Consider the following 21,927-nt stretch of genomic DNA (forward strand, 5'->3'; position numbering starts at 1 on the left):
GAATTTGGATCCAGGCAGTTCGATTTCAGAGTTTGCACTTTTAATGCCTCTCCGGTACTGCCTGAGAGCAGACAATGCAAGTAGATTCTCTGCCTGGCTCCTTGGGAGAAGCAAAGACCAGCTTCTGAAAGATATGGCTGCCTGCAAGTTGGGGGTGGTCAAGGAGGGTAGTTAAACCTAAAATTGTTTGGAGAGTGAGAGGTGGCCTTCTGACATCCTCAGACCTCTTCTCTGGAGGCTGTGGAGATGGGAGGATGCATGGGTGTGTTTGTGTGTGTGTGTCCCAACAGCTCGTGATGTGGTGGCCAAGTTATCTGCGGACGGTGTCTGTGATCTGAATGATTTCCAGTGGATCTCCCAGCTGCGCTACTACTGGGAGGCAAAGGATGTGCAGGTGCAGATGATTACTACACAAGCCTTGTATGGCTATGAGTACCTGGGAAACTCCCCCCGGCTGGTGATTACGCCCCTCACTGACCGCTGCTACAGGTAAACCCCAGGGCTCCCCCAGACCTGATGGGTGAATAGAGAACTCCAGAAGGAAAACCTCCTGGGGAAGAAGATAGGTGCATCTTGAGTTGGCTGCCTTTACCCTCTTCATTTCAAATTCTCAGATTTTAGAATTGCCCTTAGTCACCATGGTCCTACAGATGGGCATGGAAACTAGGCCTTAGGCAAGAAATGAGAACGCAGTAGGAGTCCTAATGCAAATTAATGCAGTCAAGCCAGCAAGCAGAACATTGGTGCCTGTCATTGAAAATGGCACGGTACTTAGAAAGCTCTCCAATGGCAGGAATCAAGATGGTGCCTGGAAATCCCAGGCCAAGAGAGAGAAAAGGGGCCAGGTGAGGGAGCCAGGTGACAGACTCAGACAAGGAGTCTGGAAACTCTGCCAGCCAGTCTGATGGATAGATACAGTCGTTCTGTACTCAGCAAAGTACTCTGTCACTTTCCTTGAAATTCATAACATTAAAAATCTGAACATTGTGAACTTGTCAATTTTGTGATGTTTAGATTTTCTTTGACTTTATATATTCTTTACAGTGGAATATTTTTTCAATTGTGAAGATAATACTTGAGTATTTCTCCTTCCAAAGACCTCAATCACTTGTTTTCTATGTTCTGTGATTGCTGTTCACTTATTCATTTATTCCTCTCATTATTCAACAACCATTTCTTAAACTTTCCTGTGCGCCATGCATGACCTCCAGGAACCCTCAATCTAATGGGGTGGGGGAGGTGACATACTCAGATGATTACAAGATAATATGTTAACTGAAATTAAAGAGGCTCATACAAGGGCCTGTGGAACCACAGTTAACACGTCATTCATTTCCAACATTTATCTTGCCCCTGCCACATGCCAGGCACTATATTAGTTTGCTGGGAATATGGAACTGAATCAAATACGGATCCTGAACTCAAGAGTTCTTAATCTAGTTAGAGATTTTATTTTCACCATTCCATTAGCATTGGTGATCTTTGGAATGTAGAGTTTATGAGGATTTTTACTTTCATTTGATTCATTTATGTGTATATATATTCATTTATTCATTCAGTCATTCATTCAAAGCAATGCTTATGAGTGCCACCCATGCACCAGGCACTGTGCCAGGCTCTGAGTTTACAATGCTGAGTAAAACAGAATTTTTTTTACAGTGATGCTGTGTTGGTATATAGTCAGGGAAAAATTTTCGACTATTTGTATGAATCAAAATAAAATAAACCAAAAGCCAGTTTCTTTCCCGTGTCTTCAGACTCAGGCGCTGAGTTTTTATTTTCTCCCCCATAGGACACTGATGGGGGCTTTGAAGCTAAACCTTGGGGGAGCTCCGGAGGGTCCAGCTGGGACAGGCAAGACAGAAACCACCAAAGATCTGGCCAAAGCTTTGGCCAAGCAGGTAGGGAAATGCTGTCCATCCTTATCCTCTCCTCCACCCCTCTCTGGACCCCTGTCCAGGGAAGTTGGCATGAAGTTCAAGAAGGTTTAGTGTAACAGGCAGAGTGGGGCCCCAGCTCCTTCAGTGAACAGGAAACGAGGAGCCCCACCCCTGTTTCACAGTGCAGAGTAATCCGGATATGAGGGAACCCATCCTGAATGGTGCCCACATCCTCCCTCTCTCTAGTGTGTGGTCTTCAACTGCTCAGATGGTCTGGATTACAAAGCCATGGGAAAGTTCTTCAAGGGGCTGGCCCAGGCTGGAGCATGGGCCTGCTTTGATGAGTTCAACCGGATTGAGGTAACCTTGCTACTAGGCCACAGAACAGAGGGTTAGGCGTGCAGGGGCCTTTTTCTGGGCTCGCAGCTCCCCAATGACAGGGTCTTATCTTTCTTCTACAGCCTCTTGCAAAGAGTATGTACTCAATGAACTAAACAAAAATTTCCCCAAGGAGACAAAATGCATATTTTATACACATATACACTCTCATCATATTCACTTATTCACTTGCTCATTCAAAAATTTATTGAGCAGCAGTTACATTCAGATACTCTTCATATGTTCATGATACAAAGATGAGTAAGAAATGTTTTTGCCTTCTAAACTGTTACAGTCTAATAAAGGGAAACAGAATATGACAGAAATCCATGGTAGTGGTACAAAAGATGCTTCACAAAAGAGAACATGATTAATTCTATTTGGGTGGGAAATTTAGGTCAGGAAATGTAAATGTGCAATTTGAACCAATAAACACTGTTGGGATACCTACTACAGGTCAAGCATTATGGTAGGTGCTGGAACAAAGACAAAATACTATGGAAAATACACACACACACATGCATGCACCAATTTTCTTTTTCTTTACCAAAACCCTAAGTTGTGCTCCTAATTTTGAAGGTGAAGGTCTGGTTCTCAGGTTATTGTGTTTCTTTCTTTGCTAAGTGCAAGAGACTCTGGTAGCATGGGGTGAGTGGCTGACAGAAACAGGAACCCACATCAGCCATCCATTCTCACCCCAGGTGGAAGTGCTGTCTGTGGTAGCTCAGCAGATTCTCAGCATTCAACAAGCCATTATCCGGAAGCTAAAGATGTTCATCTTTGAAGGCACCGAGCTCTCTCTGAACCCAACCTGTGCTGTCTTCATCACCATGAACCCTGGGTATGCTGGCAGGGCTGAGCTGCCAGATAATCTCAAGGTAAACAGCAGAGTGTATAAATGCTGGGTGTGCTTTATGGTATAGAAACCTCTGAAAGCACCCAAAGGTCTCACAGAGAAACCCAGTAATGGGACCAGGTGACATTTTTCAGCTGTGAGAAGTAATAGTGGAATCTCAATGGTGGTAAGATAGTACTTGGCCCCAGAACACAACCACTTTCCCAACAAAGTCTCTTAGGGGAGGGGTCATGTATGCATAGTAACCAGTGACAAATAGGAAGCAGTGCACACTAGAACAAGAGTCATTGTTTCTATTGTCCACAGGGGTCAGACAGTAAAGTAAATGAGAGATCTGCACATTAGACCTGCACAAGCAACTTTGATGAGACAGTGTGGTATACTAGAAAGCACTAGGGTTTGATATCAGGAAGCCTGGGTTCTATTCCTGGCTCTACCTCTAACTAACTGCATGACTTGGGCAAGTCACTTCTCCTGTCAGATCTAAGGCAGTATAGCAACAGCTGATGTTTATTGAGCACTGACTATGTGCCACACGTTTTTCTAAGTACTTCACTTAGATGATATCATTTGTTCTCATGATAACTATGAAGAGGGCACAGTGTTAGCCCATTTTGAGATGAAAGACCTGAGGTCTAGAAGGGTCACATAACTTGCTCACAGCTAGTAGGTAGCAGAACAAGGACTCAAGTCAAGATCTGACTTCAGAATTCTTCTGATACATAATAATCCTGCATTCCTAAATGACTTCTGCTGTCCATATTGAACACTGGAAAGCTCCAGTAGTTGAGTGATGCTTATTTGGCATAGGAGAATGAGGTGTTGTTAGGATACCTGCACCTAAGGCCTTCCTCACAATCTTGGAAGGACCCAGTATGACAACATGTACCTGGACAGGGCCAGTGGGGAGGTTAGTGGAACAGTGGATCTGTCCAATGAAGATGAACCCTCTGCACTGACTTGTCCTCCAGCCCTCCTTTCCTTGATTGTCACTGGAGTGGCCTGAATGATCATGCTACTTCTCTGCCTCTGTAGATGTGCCTTCCCGCAGTGTTCTTGGTATGTGTTTAGGTTCTGAATGGCTGTTTCTTTTCCAGGCCTTGTTTCGGACAGTGGCCATGATGGTGCCAGATTATGCCCTCATTGGAGAAATCTCCCTCTATTCTATGGGGTTTCTGGATTCCAGAAGGTAGGTTACATTTGTTTTCTAAAGGCCCTGACAAAGTGGTTTTTTTATGTGGTGGATTCAAGGTGGGCTGCCTATTGGAAGAAAAGAGAGAAACGTGAGAAACAGGCTTCTGCTCACAAATTGATCTGAAAACACATAGCCCTGGTCTTGGTCTCGACCCCATCCCTGACTGGGAAGTGGCCCAGATTTCCAAGAAAGAGCCTCCTCTCTCTTTACACACACCTGGACTACTATGAAAGAATGCAGCCACTCATCTCCTCCCAAACCTTCACTCTAACACACACATACACATACCGACACATGCACACACAAATGCACACACATTCCTAACTGGCTTAAGGCAAGACTGAAAACAGGAATTATTCCAACATTGAACAGGAAAATTTAATATAATTTTGAATTAACGTTGTTATCAATATAACATTTATTTACTACAATCAACTGGGTTATCTCTCATTCAAGTCTTACCCAGTTTTCCAAGACACACATCAAAGTCTTCATCACACGCACCATGAGTTATGAAATTCATTGTAAGATGGCTTTTATTGACCTATTCCAAATTTTACACTTGTCTTTTTACATTGTCTTGGCCGTAATTAATTGATTTTTTTTACTACGGATGTCTTCACAAGGCCATCAGTGTCTTTGTGGCCTGAGTGTCCTTGTTCTTAGTCCACAGGGCTGCAGATGTTCTCAACAGAATACGTCACCCTTCCTAGGCCAAGAGGCTGCCTCTGTCAAATGAGGTTTAATTTATTTTTTCTATAGGAGACCTGGATTACATTGATTTTCCCACTCAATTCATTTATTTATTCAACTGGCAAACCTTTATTCAGCTGCCTACCTTTTGCCCAGTTTTGTGCTAGGTGCTGGTGAGCAACACAGAGTCTTTGCTTTTAAAGTAAATCAGTCTTGTAGAGAGGAGCCCCTCACAGGGAATGTGCATAAGTATATTGGGTAGGGTAACCCAGACCCCCTGATCCCAGTGGCTTAACATAACAAAAGTTTATTTTTCACTCATTGGGAATCCAAAATGGGTGCTTGTGATCAGGGGCAGTTCTTCCCCAGTGAATGGGTCAGGAACCCAGGCCACTTATATCTCACAGCTACAACACATGAGCATGGAGGCTCTCGTGGAGGAGGGTTTCATGGACCAGCCCTGGAAGTGGCATACTTCCCTTTCATTCACAGCCACCAACTAGGACTCAGTGGTATAGGCACCCTGTGAGTGTGTGAGAAGCTAGCAGATGTGGTGCAGCTGTGTAGCCAGGAAGAATAAGAAATGGTGGTGCACATGAGTCTACATGTGTTGTGTGCTGAATATATTAAATTGTGCATTGGTCTTCTTAAATTAAAAAAGTAAAACGTGGACATTGAAAAACAAAGTAATGTTACAGAAGTGCAAAAAGTGAATGTTCCCTCAGTGACCCTTAGTCCCATTCTCCAGGGATTAACATTGTTAATAGTTCATAGTTTGATGTATTCTTCCGAAGTGTGTGTGTGTGTGTGTGTGTGTATTCATACATTTATATATACAAACAAAAGTATACACACATTTAATTTCTTATGCAGTACATGTTATACATATGTGTATGTGCTTGCTTTTTCTTCATCCTACCTTTGAAAAAGAGTTACACTGCTTCCTTAGCTCATTATGGTAACTGCATTAAAAGGCCTTCAAATGATAGGGCTTCTCCATCAAGTCCGTGGGCAAGCCTGGTTTGCTGAGGCATGTTGAGAAGGTCTGTTGAGCAGACACCTTGCTCCTCTCTGGGGATCTGCAGACTTGTCTTTGCCTTTCTAGTCTTTCCCAGAAGATTGTGGCAACCTACCGCCTATGCTCAGAGCAACTCTCCTCCCAGCATCACTATGACTATGGCATGCGTGCAGTCAAGTCTGTGCTCACTGCTGCTGGCAACCTGAAGCTCAAGTACCCGGAGGAGAATGAAAGTGTCCTGCTGCTCCGGGCCTTGCTTGATGTCAACCTGGCCAAATTCTTGGCTCAAGATGTCCCTCTGTTTCAGGTATGTAGTGGTTTGGGGCCTTGGCCAAGCACTGGGACTCAGCTTCTAAAGAGGAAATGTTTCTCTGGCACCCTCTCCACATCCTCTTCCATCTTCTGACACCTTCTCTATCCCCAGCTAGCATCTCTGTTCCTGTATACTCTCCCCAAAATGTTGAATAATAATGATGATAGCAACATCTTGGTCTAGTTCCTGATTTTAATAAAAATGGTTTCATTGAGAGAATAGTATTTGCTGTTGGGCTAGGTAGTTATTTTTTAAAATCAAATTTAGTTAGTTTTCATTTGTAGTTAATAAATGCCTATCTTCCTTACCAGGCTGTGAGCTCCATAAATTATGACTATCTTGTTCGTTACTAATACAGTAACTGGAAGATAGTACAGACCCATTAAATATTTGCTGCCTTTTAAAATTATTTGGCAGGGAAATCATGTTTTATAGATAGTGTTGTAATTTGTAATTGTGGATGAGTTTTGATGTAGAAAAATGAGGTTTGGAATTTTTCAAAGATTTCTGCTGTCTCTAGATCTCATTTTGGGAAAATGTTGAAGTCATATATCTGGTAATTCATCTTTTCCACCTTCTCTTGAAATCTTTTAACAGGGAATTATATCAGATTTGTTTCCTGGAGTTGTTCTTCCAAAGCCAGACTATGAAGTTTTCATGGAAGTACTGAATGAGAATATCCAAAAGATGAAACTCCAGCCAGTACCTTGGTTTATTGGGAAAATTATCCAGGTTGGTTCTTTGCACGCATATGGGAGTGTGCCTGTTTTACTGTTTGCTGGAGTCAGGAATCGGAAAGAATTGTGGCAGACTGGAACTAACAGGCAGCAGTCAGACGTGCCTGAATAGCGATGGAGGTAGAGATGAAAATACTTAGCAATCTGTTGTGTCTTCAGTTTTCATTTCCAAGAGTTGAAGTTTAAAATCTAGTACTTTTCCTATGACCATCTTCCTTGGGGTTTCTTTTTTTAATTTAGGGATGAAATAAAACCTTTGGGGGCATTGGGCTTTGAACTAGTAAGGACATTCTCAGTTTCCAATGAAAGACAACTCAAACTGCCTTAATCAACAAAAGGGAATTTATTCACTTACCTAACTTGAAAAGTCCAGGAATATGTTGGCTTCAGGTACAGAGGGATCCGGGTTTTTAGATAATGTCATCAGGAATCTGTCTCTCTTCATTTCTGGGCTCTGTCTCTCTCTGCATTCAAACTTCTTTCTCAGTTGGGTCCCCAGCAGCCTCAGAGTTAGATTGTCCCAGATTCAAACCCAGAAGAAAAAAGAGCATCACTCTCCAACTGTCTTCAGCAGGTCTCGGGATTAGCTTTGAATTGTGCTGATAAAGTCATGTGACCATCCCTGTACCAATTACAGAGAAGGTCATTTCTATTTTACAGCATAGGCCTGGCTCGGAAAATACATTTTCATCTACTGAGAGTTCCAGTCCAGTCAGAACAGCATTTAGGCCTCGAGAAAGGAGGTTTCCAGTATAAATGCAATTTGCTAAAATGACCATTGTTTCCTTTTCCTCTTTAAAAGCAAATGGAAATGGCATAATGAAAAGATTAGGGGCATTGAATTCAGACAGCCCTGTGCCCAAATCCTGGCTCCACCACTGAAGAGCTTGGGCAGGTTGCTTAACCTCTAGGGCTCAGTATTCCCGTCTAGCAATGGTTAATGTACCTGAATGGATTAAATGAAAGAATTTAGGTAAGTCGCTTGATGCTTAGCATGTAGTTGGGTGCAGAGCAAATAGTAGTTCCCATCCCTTAATCTGAGACACACACATATATTTATTCATCGAAAAGATACTTAAACAATAGATCACGAAAAGGACTACACTTTCCCAGAGGTAGAAGTGACTGTGGGAATCCTCTTTCAGTCCCTCATTCCTCACTGACTTCTTACTAACTTGCAGTTCAGGGAGGTTTGCAATAATTAACTCCTTGTGTGATGTCTCCTCCCAGATCTACGAGATGATGCTGGTAAGACATGGCTATATGATTGTCGGAGACCCCATGGGTGGCAAGACCTGTGCTTATAAAGTGCTGGCTGCAGCTCTGGGTGATTTACACGAAGGTAAAGCTCGCATTCCTGGCTTCCAGGGAGGACAGGACTCCCCTCTCAGTTGTCTGATTCCATGGAGATAATGCCAGACTGTTAGTTTTGCTGTCCCTGGATTCTGGCGTCAGAGCCAGAAATAGAACATGGCACACAGATGTCTGCAGGCAGATGATAAAGGGGAGGTGGGGCTTCCAACAGGGGATTCTATGTGCATCATTAGGGCTGGAGGAATTTTCTCAAATGATGCACAGTGGCTTCTCCAAAGGTTTCCCAAAAGAGAGAGAGATGCCTGCCAGTGGCCTAAACAAAACTATGCTAAATTCAAATAACTACCTGATATCTTTTCTTTTCCTTTTTTTCTTTTCTTTCCATCCCTTCTTACCTTCTCTTCCCTTTCTTTTTTTTTTTCTCTTTTTTTCTCCCTCCCTCTCATCCTCCCTCCCTTTCTTTCCTTCCTTCCATTTAATTTGGAGGATAAGACCTCAGACTTTTGAATCAGACCCAGACCCTGGGCAAATGACCAAATCTCTCTTAGCCTCTGTTTTCCCAGCTGTAAAATTGGATTGTTGTGAGAATTAAATGAGATTATGTAGGTGAATGATGTAGCATGGTGTCTACTCAACAAGTGAAAGCTGTGTTTATTACCAGGCAGTTTTGGGTTGTTTTTAGCAGTGCCTTATTGTACCTATGTTTCCATGATCCCTTCCAGTACTTTAACATTTTTCCTAATAACACTTGATAATTGAGTTGCTGTTAGATTTTTGGGGTTATTGTTTTGGCGACTAACTTGGCCTTAATAACTAATTTGGGCATTTCAGACTTAAGTAATAATTTTGACATTTGAATATAGCTTAGAAAACAAAATGAAGAGAAAGGAGGCCTCCCCCATTGTCTTTGCCTCAGGATTCTGCAGAAATGGCTCTTTATTTAGTTCATGACTCAGGCACTCCAACTTTTCTTTACTTTGAAGGATCGTGGAAAAGTGTGGTTATTTTCTGTTATTAAGTGTGTATGATGTGCCATCCATCAGCCTGCATATCCTGGTTGGGTCCTGGTACTCCAACAGTGTGCCTTTCTCAGGGGATAACTGACACCTATTGAGCAGCTAAGAAGAGGTTTCAGGGCTAAGCTAGCCCTTCTGATAGAGAAAGGAAAAGTAACCATCATTTTCCAGAATCTTCCTTGTCAGCTTTTTCCTCATCTCAAGTCAAAGCCAAGGTTCTTAGGGCAGCTGTGAGAGCCAGGTGCCTCAAGAGGCCTGATAATATGGCATCTCTTTCCTTTACTGATTGAGTTCTTATGGTGAGAAGCCATATGAGAAAATATGGTGAGAAGCTATTGGCTTTATTAACCTAGAAATTTAAGGCTTTGTCTATCCAGCTATCTCACTCTTTATAAGGACTGAGCACAGATTTTATTAGGACTCTCCTTGGATGGTATATTCAAAAATGTTGGCTGGTCTTTGAGATGGCATTATCTCTTACCTAGTGTTCTAGCCTGACCAGAGTCTCTGCAACTCATGTTGGACTTTCTTGCTAGCCCACCAGATGGAGGAGTTTGCTGTGGAGTGCAAGATCATCAACCCCAAGGCTATCACCATGGGGCAGCTGTATGGGTGCTTTGACCAAGTGAGCCATGAATGGACAGACGGAGTCCTCGCCAACGCTTTCCGGGAGCAAGCGTCTTCAGTGTCTGATGACCGAAAGTGGATTATATTTGATGGGCCAGTGGATGCTGTTTGGATTGAAAATATGAACACTGTTCTGGATGACAATAAAAAGGTAGCTACTAAGTCTGATATCACTTTTTATGGATGGATATAAACTATTTTATTGAAGTGAGTGATTGATCAAAACTGTATAATGCCTACCTTTATTACACTAAGAATGAATGTCCCACAAGAAAGTAACAGTTATCAGTTCATGAATTATGTTTCTGTACTTGTAGTAGGTAAGCTATGTGCGTTTAGAGATAATGTTGTAAAGTGGTTAAAAGCCTTGTTGCTGGCATCAGATTGGACCACCACCTCTACAATTGAGCTGTGTTGTATTGAGCAAGTTACGTAACTTCTCTGAACCTCAGTTTCCTCATTTGTAAAAGGGTAGTAATAAAATAGGAGGGTTAGTAATTAAATGAGATAGTACATACATGGTACCTCATATATGGAATGTGTTTTGGTTATCCGTTGCTATATAACAGACTACCTTAACACCTAGTGGCTTAAGACAACCATTTATTTTGTTCCTGATATTATGGATGAGGAATTTTGGAAGGGCTCAGCTAGGCTTAGCTGATCCTTATGATGTCAGCTGGGGAGCTAGGGCTCAAGGATCCACATCCAAGGTGGCTTCTTTACTTACTGTCTGGAGGCTCATTCCTCTCTCTCTCCCTCTCTCTCTCTCTCTCTGTCTGTCTCTCTCTCTCTCTCTGCCCCTCCCGACAAATAGCATCTCATCCTCCAGGCCTCTCCATGTGGCTTGGGATTCTCACTTGGTGGTCCAGAGTAGTGGTACTTCTTATGTGGTGGCTAATTTCCAAGAGGCAGTAGTAGAATTTTCCAGGAAATGAGGAGCTATGCTTGGAACTGGCATAGCATCACTTTCTCTGAATTCTGTTGGTTGAAGAAGTCAGAGGGCTTGTCCAGATTCAAGGGGTTGGAGCAATAAACTCCACCTCTTAATTGAGGTGGGCAAGGTCACATTGTAAAAATGCACATGGGATGGGAGAGATTATTGCAGTAGTCTTTGGAAAATACATTCTGCCACAGTAAGTCTAGTGGCTAAAGGGCTTGGACTCTGGAGCCAGACAGCCTGGGTTCAAATCCTGGCCCTGCCGCTTACCAGTTGTGTAACCTCAGACAAGCTGTTTAGTGTCTCTATGCCTCAGTTTCATCATCTATAAAATGGGGATAATAGTGTCTACCTCATAGTGTTGTTAGGAAGATTAGATAAATTAATATTTGCAAACTACTTATAATAGTGCCTGGCATACAGCAAGTGCTATATAAGTGTTTGTTAAAATAAAATAAAATGATATAAAATAAAATTTATCACCATTTCAAGGAAGAGCTCCTGTGCTGAATATAACATCATTAGCAAATCAAAATATATTTTCCTACTGCATTTAAATTTCACAAGACTAAGAGTGAGTCATGCTCAACAATGGAAGGCCTAGTTATCCAAATTATACACATATACTAATTATAGCATGTGCATAATTTTGATTATATAACATAAAAATAGAAATGTTTTATTACATGATATGGACTGTGTTATATAAACTAATTGAACAAACGTATCGGTTGGTCTCGAGATTAGAAGTATAAAGAGTCATCATCAGTGGATTTTCTGATGGCTCTTCTCTGCTCTGGGTGTAAATCAAACTTCTGTCAGAGGTATGAATGTATTTTACTTTTCTTGATATTCAGAGATGACACTGCTGTTGGTGTCAGCCCCATAACAGCTATGACCCTCGTAGGGATGCGTGTAGTGACTGTTTCCAGATGTGTTTGATGTGGACCAGGTAATGTGCAAGGAACTTTTTCCCCATAACTGTAGATGAGCATTAGGGAGTAATGGGATTTCCATTTTTCCTCTGAGGCCTAGGCTTCCGGACATCTTATGACTTAAATATCTCATTTGAACCCTTGTTGGCAAATGGGAAGCTGCACAGCTGGCTTTGTATGTATTGCAAGAGTCTCCTATGTGTTTGCACTGCTTTCTAAAGGGATATGCTTGCTAAACACTAGGACTTTCAATGGTCTTTCCTTCCATTCCAAAAGGGATGTATGGAGATATTCTTGTCACTCTAGCCCTGGACCAGGCCATGAGGGATTCTAAAAGGAGTCTTTCATGGGAGACTCGAGCAAATAAAACAAGATGAGTGTGTGCAGTTAAGTTCTATATTAAACACGAAGGAAGGAACCACGAAACTTGCTGTCATCTGACAACTTCTTGACCCTTCATTGAAGGCTGTAATTCAGTGATTCTCTGACCTCCCTATTTAAAATTACAGGTCACCTGGGGCCTGCAGGGTGGCATAGTGGTTAAGATCGCACACCTTGCTTTGGCGGCCACGGGTTTGCTGGTTCGGATCCCAGGCGTGGACCTAACACCGCTCATCAAGCCATGCTATTGGGGCGTCCCACATAAAATAGAGGAAGATTGGCACAGATGTTAGCTCAGGAACAGTCTTCCTCAAGCAAAAAGAGGAAGATTGGCAACAGGTGTTAGCTCAGGGCCAATCTTCCTCACCAAAATGTAAATAAATAAAATAAAATTACAGCTCACCTGACCCTGACTGAGCATTCTTCAACCCCCTCTTCTACTTTATTTTTCTCCAAAGCACTTTCACCATTTTATATACTATGTATTTTGCTAACCATCTGTCTCCCCCCAGCAGGATATAAACCTGAAGAGGACAGGGATTCTTGTGTGTTTTATTCTAGGCACCTAGAACAGTGACTGGCATGTAGTAGGGATCAAGAAATATTTGTCAAATGAGTTCAGACTATCTCTGTCTCCACTGAGGCCTCTCTCTTGCAGATGGAATTTAACCCTGCCCTCCACCCCTCTGCTTTGCACTTTCAGCTTTGTTTAATGAGTGGTGAGATTATCCAGATGAGCTCCAAGATGAGTCTGATCTTTGAGCCAGCCGACCTGGAGCAGGCCTCCCCAGCCACTGTGAGCAGGTCAGTCAGCTTGCATTGGCACCCTGAGGGATGCATGGCCTCACTGATGCTAAGCAGGAGGGACAGCTCTAAAAATCCGCAAATGTGATTAAGCGCTAGCAGATCACCTACATTATTTGTTGTCACTTAGATTTGTCATAAAATCAGTCCTCAATCCACATTGCTGGTAGGAATCTAAAATCAGGCAAGCACTTTGGAAAAGAGTTTGACATTATCTCCCAAAACTGAACCTTCATATGCCTCATGACCCAGCACTTCTGCTAAGTATATATCCAAAAGAAACTTGCCCATGTACATACTCCTGTGTGTCCAAGAACGTGTCCAAGAACATTCGTTGTGACTCAGTTCACCAAAGCAAACACTTGGAAACCACCCAAATGCCCATTAACAGGAGTGAACTAAGTATAATAAAGTCAGAGATTGTAATATTTATATAGCACTCAAAATAAATGAACTGTACTGACGTGCAACTATATGGTTAATCTTAGTAAAATTAAAGATAAAAGCTTAGCAATATTATGTATAAAAGTAAGCCTACAATATTACATACAGCATAGTACCCCTTTTAAATTGTTAAAAATAACTAAAATAAATATATATACATTTTAGGAACATATAGAAATGCCGTAAAACTACAGTCATCCCTTGGTATCCATGGGGGATGAGTTCCAGGACCCCAGCGGATACCAAAATCCAAGGATGTTCAAGTTCCTTATATAAAATGGCGTAGTATTTGCACATAACCTATCCACCTCTTCCTGTATACTTTGTCATCTCTCGTTTCCTTATAATACCTAATACAATGTAAATGCTATGTAAATACTTGTTATGTTGTATTTTGTTATATTGTATATTGTTATATTGTATTATTTAGGGAATAGTGATAAGAAAAAAAGACTACGTGTTCAGTACAGACGCAACCATCCTAGGCCTTTCAGTCTGTGGCTGGTTGAATCCCGAGAATGTGGAAACTGTGGGTATGGGGTGGTTGGGGGGGATAGGGCGGTGACTGTATATAAGAGGGAAAGAAATCAAGGAACAGGTGAACATGAGATGCAAGATACTGTGTTACCTCAAGTGGGGAAGGTCAAGAGGATAGAATAAGGGGGACTGTATGGTTAGATGAGGGTTATTGCCAAGATTCTCACTTCTGTCTGAGTGGTAGGTTCATGGGCATTTATAACATTATTGAAGACAATTAACTAAGAAATGTTACATGTGGGCTAATGATGAGTGTGCCAAGGATGATAATTAATCTAATCCTGTGCATCCGAAGTCATAAAAAATAAAATAAAATCAGCCCATGTTCCCAAAGGCAATATGAGGGCTTAGAGCACATGGCAAGTTAGACCAACTTGAGCTCCTACTCTGGCCATGCCACTTGCTAGCTGTGTAACCTCTTCCAAGTCATTTAGCCTCTCTGAGCCACGGTCTCCTCATGTCTAAAACCTAGACCACGAAGAGGAATACTTAGAAATGAAGGCCAGTAGGGCCTACATAGTGCCTGACAGGCAAAAGTTGCTCAATAAATTGTAGCCAGTATTAGGAACAAACAAGAGAGCACCTAGATGTAACAGATGGAAAAACACATGCTACATAAAATGTTACATGTCAGTACTTGAGTATTTATGCTAATGATAATAATAGCTTCCATTGATTGACAGTTTTCTATGTGCTAGGCATGGTGCTAAATTCTTTATTGGCATTTTATTTAACCATTACAACAGTCTTATGTACTACATATTTTTTCATTCCTCAATTTACAGACAAGGCCACAGAAGTTGAGAGTCATTGAAGAAACCTGTCCAAGATCACTGAGCTAAAAGGGTCTGGGGCTGGGATTTGAATCCAGGTCTCTCTGGCTCCCAAGACCCAGCTGTTAGCACTGGTCTCTCCCCTTTCCTGATAAAAACCTGTGCACCTTCCCCTGGTCCTGGAGTTGGCGTGGGTGGTGCCCCAACCCAAGCTCCATCTCCTTGCCCTCCTGAGACTGCTTGCATTTCCCTCACCCCTACAAACTTGGAAGCCCCGATATGGACCCAGCTGGTCCTTTGTTTGTGCTTTCCAGGTGTGGGATGATCTACATGGAGCCCCATCAGCTAGGCTGGAAGCCCTTGAAGGATTCATACATGGACACCCTGCCCTCCAACCTCACGGAGGAACACACAGAATTGGTGAGACCCACCAGGTCCCTTCCCTTTCCATTCCTCCTTGTCTCCCTACTCCTCATCTCAAAGGCCTCCTGTACACGTCTTCACCTTCATAATTCCAGGTGGCAAGAAGGGGCAGGGAATACCCTGCCTGTGCCCAGTTATATTGTTTCCTGACTGCCTGCCATTTTTTCCAACTTTCTTCTCCATGTACTGGAGATGGGTGGTGCAATCAATTTCTTCCTTGTCTTCCACCTTCTCTATCACTTGTTGGCTTGCCAATGAAGAATTCTAGTGCTTGAGAAGTGTTCTATATGATGGCTGGAATGTCACCCTTTCTCCATTGCCTCACTAGCAGAAATGCCTCTAGAAGCTGTTCTAAAGATGGACTGGGTTAGGAAAAGCCTTGTTCCTCTCTGTACTGCCACTCCCCATCCCTGTAACCTAGATGCCATGCCTCCCACCACTGGGGAGCTGGAACCAGTTAGAAATGCTTTTATTGCAGCTACTAAGAGTGTCCATTTCCTTCTTCCCTTCCTAAAAGAGGTGTAAACATTCAGGTTAGGTAGGTACCTGACCACACTCTCAGACCAGGGAAGCAGAAAGGGAGAACCAGTGCTGTGGTCCCTCTTGTCTTTTCCTGCATTAATAGAGTTCCCTAGGAAAGTTTCCCACTGGAGAAGCCAAGAATGAGCTGAGTTGGGTTCTCTTCCCAATGTGAAAACACTTTGGGGAACTATGTAGGATGTATGTAGGATAGCCCCATTCCTGTCACATTTACATACATGTACGACATATATAAACATGTACGTTTATACAGACACATGTCCACATGCACAGTCAGAAACCAGTCTACACACATGCACAGGAAGCCTTCACGACTACTCAATGTCCTTAGTATGAAGTCTAACTCCTTATCAGGCCTCTGAGACTGTGGTCTGGCCCGGCCCCCACCTACAACCTCATCCCCTACCCTGTTCCTCAGCCTTAGTTCATTACCCTCCAGCCCTCATGTCTTGTTTCCATTCCTAGAAAACCCCAGGTTTCACAACCTCAAGGCTTTTGCACTTTTTATTCCTCTTCCTGGAAATCTTGCCTCAGTTCATCTCATGGGTGACTCACCCTCGTCTTCTAGGCCTTAGCAAAAAGTTCTCCTCCAAGAAGGCTTCTCTGACCATCTATTTAAACTCTTCCTGTTATTCTCCATTGTAACATCTTTATTTCATCCTAGTACTTTCCATGATTTGTAAGTGTTTTATTCATTTCCTTGCTTGCTTAGTTTTTTATTGTTTGTCTCCCCTGCCCCTCAGACTGTAAGCTCCATCCGGGCAGGGACCTTCTTTGTCTTGGCCATCATTTAACCTTAGTACCTGCTACACTGCAGTTAGTAGATGCTTAATAAATATTTGTTGACTAAATGAATATACCACAAATCCATGTACACATGTATATTCACATATACATGTAAATGCATCTATACATTCATACATACATACATATCCACACATATATACACACCTGTGAATGTATTTATTTAGTGGTGACCTGCCTACTTCCGAAAAAACTTAGGATAATTTATAATGAGAGTCACAAAGCATAACAAAAATGAAAAAACTAAAATAAAAGGATAAAGTGAATCAAGTAATATTTTTAAAAGAGTAAATGGGGTGGGGAGCAGAGACGAGAGACAAGAGTCATTATACCCACAAATAAGGAGCTCAGCTACCCAGTTCTGTACTTCCTGTGGCCAATTTATACACGAATTCCACCTTACTAATGCCAGTCATTTGCAAATCGATTATTTAGAATTCTTAACATTTTTTATAGAAACAAAGTCAGATAATGTGTCTGGGTCCTAAAACTATTTCATGTGTCTTGTAGCTGAACCACAGTAGCTCCGAGTCTGAGTATCCAGCTCTGGGCAGTGGAATCAGAGGGATGGGGGTGGCCTATGGGCCGTACAATTCATTAAGTAGGAAGCTGGGGGCAGGGGCCTTGATGCCTGTGGTCTTTCCCAAATATTCTTAGACCCTAATCAGCAACCTTACCAGCATCTCCAGCCTCCCTGAGGTGGACCAAACTCTTGGTCTTCAACTCACTTTTTGATAACGACTCCATAATCTCTCTTTCTACTCTCAGGTCAATGACATGTTTATGTGGCTTGTCCAACCCTGCCTGGAATTTATTCGCCTTCAGTGTAAATTTGTGGTCCAAACATCTCCCATCCATCTTGCCTTCATGATGATGAGACTGTACTCCTCTCTGCTTGGTAAGTGCTACCTACTATTCTTAAGCCAGATGGGGATGGAGTGTGCTCCCACTCCTGTTTTTCCTCCCATGATTTAGTGTTCCTCCCATGAGTTACAATGAGACTAGCATTTCGGTCTAGAACAAGCATGCTTTTGGAGTGTAGATAGTAGAGTTTGGTAGAAAGAGTCCGTGTGTTTTGGCTTTAGCTTTGATCTTTGATTTCCTGGGTGTTCTCATGCAAATTACCCCATACTTCCTCACTCTTAGGTTCCTCATCCACACAATGGGAATAATAATTCCTATCCCTCTTTACCTAAGAGGGATATCCTAGAGGGAGATGAATTGAGATGATACATGTGAATGTACCTCAGAAAAAAGATTATGAAAAAAATAAGATAGGAATTTTTCCCATGGAAAACTTATATTACAAAGATCTGAATTCACAAAACATATATATACACGCAGCATAAGAGAAATGATCACATTAGTCTCCCAAACTAGGGAACTTCTCTAGGACATGGGAAGTGTGTAAATCACAGAACCATTGGTTTAAGTGTTCTGGAGAAATTCCCTGTAATTTTCACACAAATCTAATTTCACTGAATTCTACTGGAAGTGGCAAAAGATATGTCCATTTGGAGAACTTTTATTGGATGCTGTTTCTTTTTCAAGGTCACCTATAACTGAAATTCAAGATGGATCTTCTTACTACTTCTGCTACATGAAAATATTTTCTCAGTCCCTTTCTTCCAAAAGCATTATAGGTGTAGATCAAAAATGTAACATGGTGGTGGGGCCGGCCCGGTGGCGCAGCGGTTAAGTTCGCATGTTCCGCTTCTCAGCGGCCCGGGGTTCGCTGGTTCGGATCCCGGGTGCGGACATGGCACCGCTTGGCAGCCATGCTGTGGTAGGTGTCCCACGTATAAACTAGAGGAAGATGGGCACGGATGTTAGCTCAGAGCCAGGCTTCCTCAGCAAAAAGAGGAGGACTGGCAGTAGTTAGCTGAGGGCTAATCTTCCTCCAAAAAAAAAAAAAACAAAAACAAACAAAACAGCAACAACAACAACAAAAATGTAACATGGTGAACAGTTGAGTGGAGACTTTCTTTGGCTAAATATTATTTGACTTTCTGAAATTAAAATTACAGGCAATTTTTTCAGAAGCACACCAGTGGCATGCAATGTCATATATTTGCCTTATTGCTTGTAAATTTTGCCTATTTTCCCAAGCTCTGCTTATTGTCCTTAAGTAGTGTCTCCTCCAGGAAAGAGGGTACCAGCATAAGAAATGGACTCATTGTCCCCACCACTGAATTACCTAAACTCTCGCCTTCCAGAATCTATAGCTATGATTCCTTGAGCACTGATTAAATAATAGGTAAAGGACTTGAATAGACATTTCTGCAAAGAAGATATACAAGTGGCCAATAAGCACATGAAAAGATGCTCAACATCACTCATCACTAGGAAAATGAAAATCAGAACCACTATGAGATACCACTTCACACCTATTAGGATGGATACTATCCAAACAACAACAACAATAACCAAAAATAACAGCTGTTGATGAGGATGCAGAGAAATTGAAACCCTTGTGCACTATTTGTGGGAATGTAAAATGGTACAGTGGCTATGGGAAAATAGTTTGTCAATTCCTCAAAATTAAACATAGAATTATGATATGACCCAGCACTTCCACTTCTGGGTATATACACAAAAGAATTGAAAGTGGGGACTTAAACAGAGATTTGTACACCCACATTCATAGCAGCATTATTCACAATAGCCAAAAGGTGGAAACAACCCAAGAGTCCATCAATGAATGAATGGATAAACAAATTGTAGTATGTACATACAGTGGAATATAATTCAGCGTTAAAAAGGAAGGTAATTCTGACACATGCTACAGCATGAATGAACCTTGAGGACGTTATGCTAAGAGAAGTAAGCCAGTCACGAAAAAGACTACATATATGATTTCACTTCGAAGACATACCTAGAGTAATCAAATTTATAAAGACAGAAAGTAGAATGGTAGTTGTCAAGTGATGGAGGAAAGGGTGATGGGGAATTATTATTTAATGACTACAGAGTTTTAGTTTGCAAGATGAAAAAGTTCTGGATATGGATATTGGTGACGGTTGCACAACAGATGGTTAATACCACTGAACCATACACTTAAAAATGGTTAAGATGGTAAATTTTATGTTAGGCATATCTTACCACACACACACACACACAAATCTGAAAAAAAAATATATGTGGATAAAGGATCTGGCAGGTGATGGCCACACAACCATCCTCCCCAGGCCTCTCACAACAAAACCACCTTGTTCACATTGTTTATATCTCTTGCACTCAGCAACTTGCCCTGAGGTTCCCTTTTCTTGCTTTTAGATGAAATCAGGGAAGTAGACAAGGAGGAAAGTGAATTATTTGAAGGCCTGACAAGCCAACAGATCTTCCTCTGGCTGCAAGGTCTGTTCCTCTTTGCCTTGGTGTGGACTGTGGCCGGCACTATCAATGCAGACAGCAGAAAGAAATTTGATCTGTTTTTCCGCAACCTGATCATGGGTATGGATGATAACCACCCAAGGCCCAAAAGCGTCAAACTCACCAAAAACAACATCTTTCCAGAAAGAGGTAATTTGGTACCTGTTTGTTTTGTCTTACTATAATGCTTTTGATTACAGGTTCCAAACCCAACCAAAATGTGTGGACCAAGTAAAGGCCTTTACAAAAACCAGGGAAGATTTTATAGCTTGCGTGGGTGGGCATGCACCAAATATGCTCATCCATTATCTTCGAAATGATCACTTTAGTGATCTGTAAATATTCTTAGATATTTGTGATGTCAATTACTAAAAGATTGAAAGATGTTTCTGTTCTTTTAAGTAGGTTTTACTGTTTTTTTTTTTCTTACCATCCCAATAATAATGATTAGCAGATATTTGGTCCTGTCTAAAACATCCATGATACATTGGGTCTACACCAAAAGGTCCTTAATATTTGGTCCTGTCCAAAATGTCCCTAAGCCGTTTGGTCCGTGTCATAACATCCTTGACATTTAGTTCTGTTCAAAACATCCATGAGCATAGTTGGTCCATGCCAAATCATTTTGGACAGGACCAAATATCAACTACCTTTTGGCATGGACCCAATGTCTCCATGGACGTTATGGACAGGACCAAGTATGACCAGATAGCAAGGATCAAATGTCTTATGGACATTTTGGATAGGACCAAATATCAAGGACCTTTTGACACAGACCAAATGTTTTATGGATGTATTGGACAGGACCGTCATGCAAGGAAGTGATATTATATAAAATTTAGAAAATACAGAGACGGGAAAAGAAAACAAAGATCAATGATAATCTCACTATCCAGAAATAATCACTTTTTATGTTTTTTCTGCCAGTTTTTTCTATATTTCTATAACAGAAAGGGGATCGTACTGCAAATACTTTCCGAATAGCGTTACTCTTTGTGATTATAAAAAAGTGTATGAAGGGCCATGAGGTAACTTCCTGGAATGATGGTAATGTTATATATATATTGGGAAAGATCCGGGTCATATGGATTTGTGCATTTAACAAAACTCAGTGAATGTACACTTAATATTTGTACATTTCATTGTAAATTTTGTCAAAAGAAAAAACATAAACAAATATTGAACAGTTAATGGTATACATACTGAAGTCTTTATGGGGAAGTATATAGATACATGCAATCTACTTTGAAATGTGTCCCAAAAAATGAGATGACTTAATGGATGGATAGAGGAATGAACAGGTATGTGATAAAATCAGTAAAGACTAATGTAAAATCTAGGAGACCATATACAAATATTCACTGTATGATGTTTTCAGTGTTTATGTTTAAAACTTTTCATAAGGATTTTAAAAAATGAATGAATAAGTACGTGTGGCCCTACACACACACTTTCCCCAGCACACCTGGCACACTTTATGTTATACATGGTCATCTGTCAGATGAACTGCATAGAGGCCCTGGACCAATCCATTGATTAGATAGTAGTACATTAATTTTTTTCTTTTCTTTCTTTTGTTTTAAAGATTTTATTTTTCCTTTTTCTCCACCAAGCCCCCTTGTACGTAGTTGTATATTTTTTTTTAGTTGTGGATCCTTCTAGTTGTGGCATGTGGGATGCCGCCTCAGCATGGCTTGACGAACGGTGCCATGTCCACACCCAGGATCCAAACTGGTGAAACCCTGGGCTGCCAAGTGGAGTGTGCGAACTCAACCACTCAGCCACGAGGCTGGCCCCTCTTTTCTTTCTTTTTTTTTTTTTTCTTGGTTTGGAAGACTTTTTTTTATTGTGATGAAATATGCATTGCATAAAATTTACCGTTTTAACCATTTTTAAGTGTATAGTTCAGTGGTATTAAGTACGTTCACACTGTTGTGCAACCATCAC

General features: G+C 41.5%; 1 protein-coding gene across 9 annotated transcripts in view; it reads left to right on the forward strand.

The window, feature by feature from the left end:
- DNAH3 (dynein axonemal heavy chain 3) overlaps positions 1-21,927 on the forward strand; it is a 167,162-nt gene that overhangs the window by 82,853 nt on the left and 62,382 nt on the right. For 8 of the 9 annotated variants that reach the window (XR_011494269.1, XR_011494270.1, XM_044747042.2 and 5 more), the window contains 13 exons: positions 291-489; positions 1,793-1,901; positions 2,127-2,240; positions 2,960-3,136; positions 4,212-4,303; positions 6,108-6,327; positions 6,931-7,065; positions 8,301-8,412; positions 9,937-10,178; positions 12,987-13,087; positions 15,156-15,261; positions 17,377-17,506; positions 19,885-20,130. Coding sequence is in view for 7 of the 9 variants with exons in the window: in XM_044747042.2 (XP_044602977.2) it covers positions 291-489; positions 1,793-1,901; positions 2,127-2,240; positions 2,960-3,136; positions 4,212-4,303; positions 6,108-6,327; positions 6,931-7,065; positions 8,301-8,412; positions 9,937-10,178; positions 12,987-13,087; positions 15,156-15,261; positions 17,377-17,506; positions 19,885-20,130 (1,983 nt within the window). In the remaining 2 variants the exon portion in view is untranslated. The remainder of the gene's footprint in view (positions 1-290; positions 490-1,792; positions 1,902-2,126; positions 2,241-2,959; positions 3,137-4,211; positions 4,304-6,107; positions 6,328-6,930; positions 7,066-8,300; positions 8,413-9,936; positions 10,179-12,986; positions 13,088-15,155; positions 15,262-17,376; positions 17,507-19,884; positions 20,131-21,927) is intronic. The other variant, XM_070484803.1, reaches the window with a different exon arrangement.

Source organism: Equus asinus, chromosome 14 (assembly GCF_041296235.1).
Source record: "Equus asinus isolate D_3611 breed Donkey chromosome 14, EquAss-T2T_v2, whole genome shotgun sequence".
Taxonomy (NCBI): domain Eukaryota; kingdom Metazoa; phylum Chordata; class Mammalia; order Perissodactyla; family Equidae; genus Equus; species Equus asinus.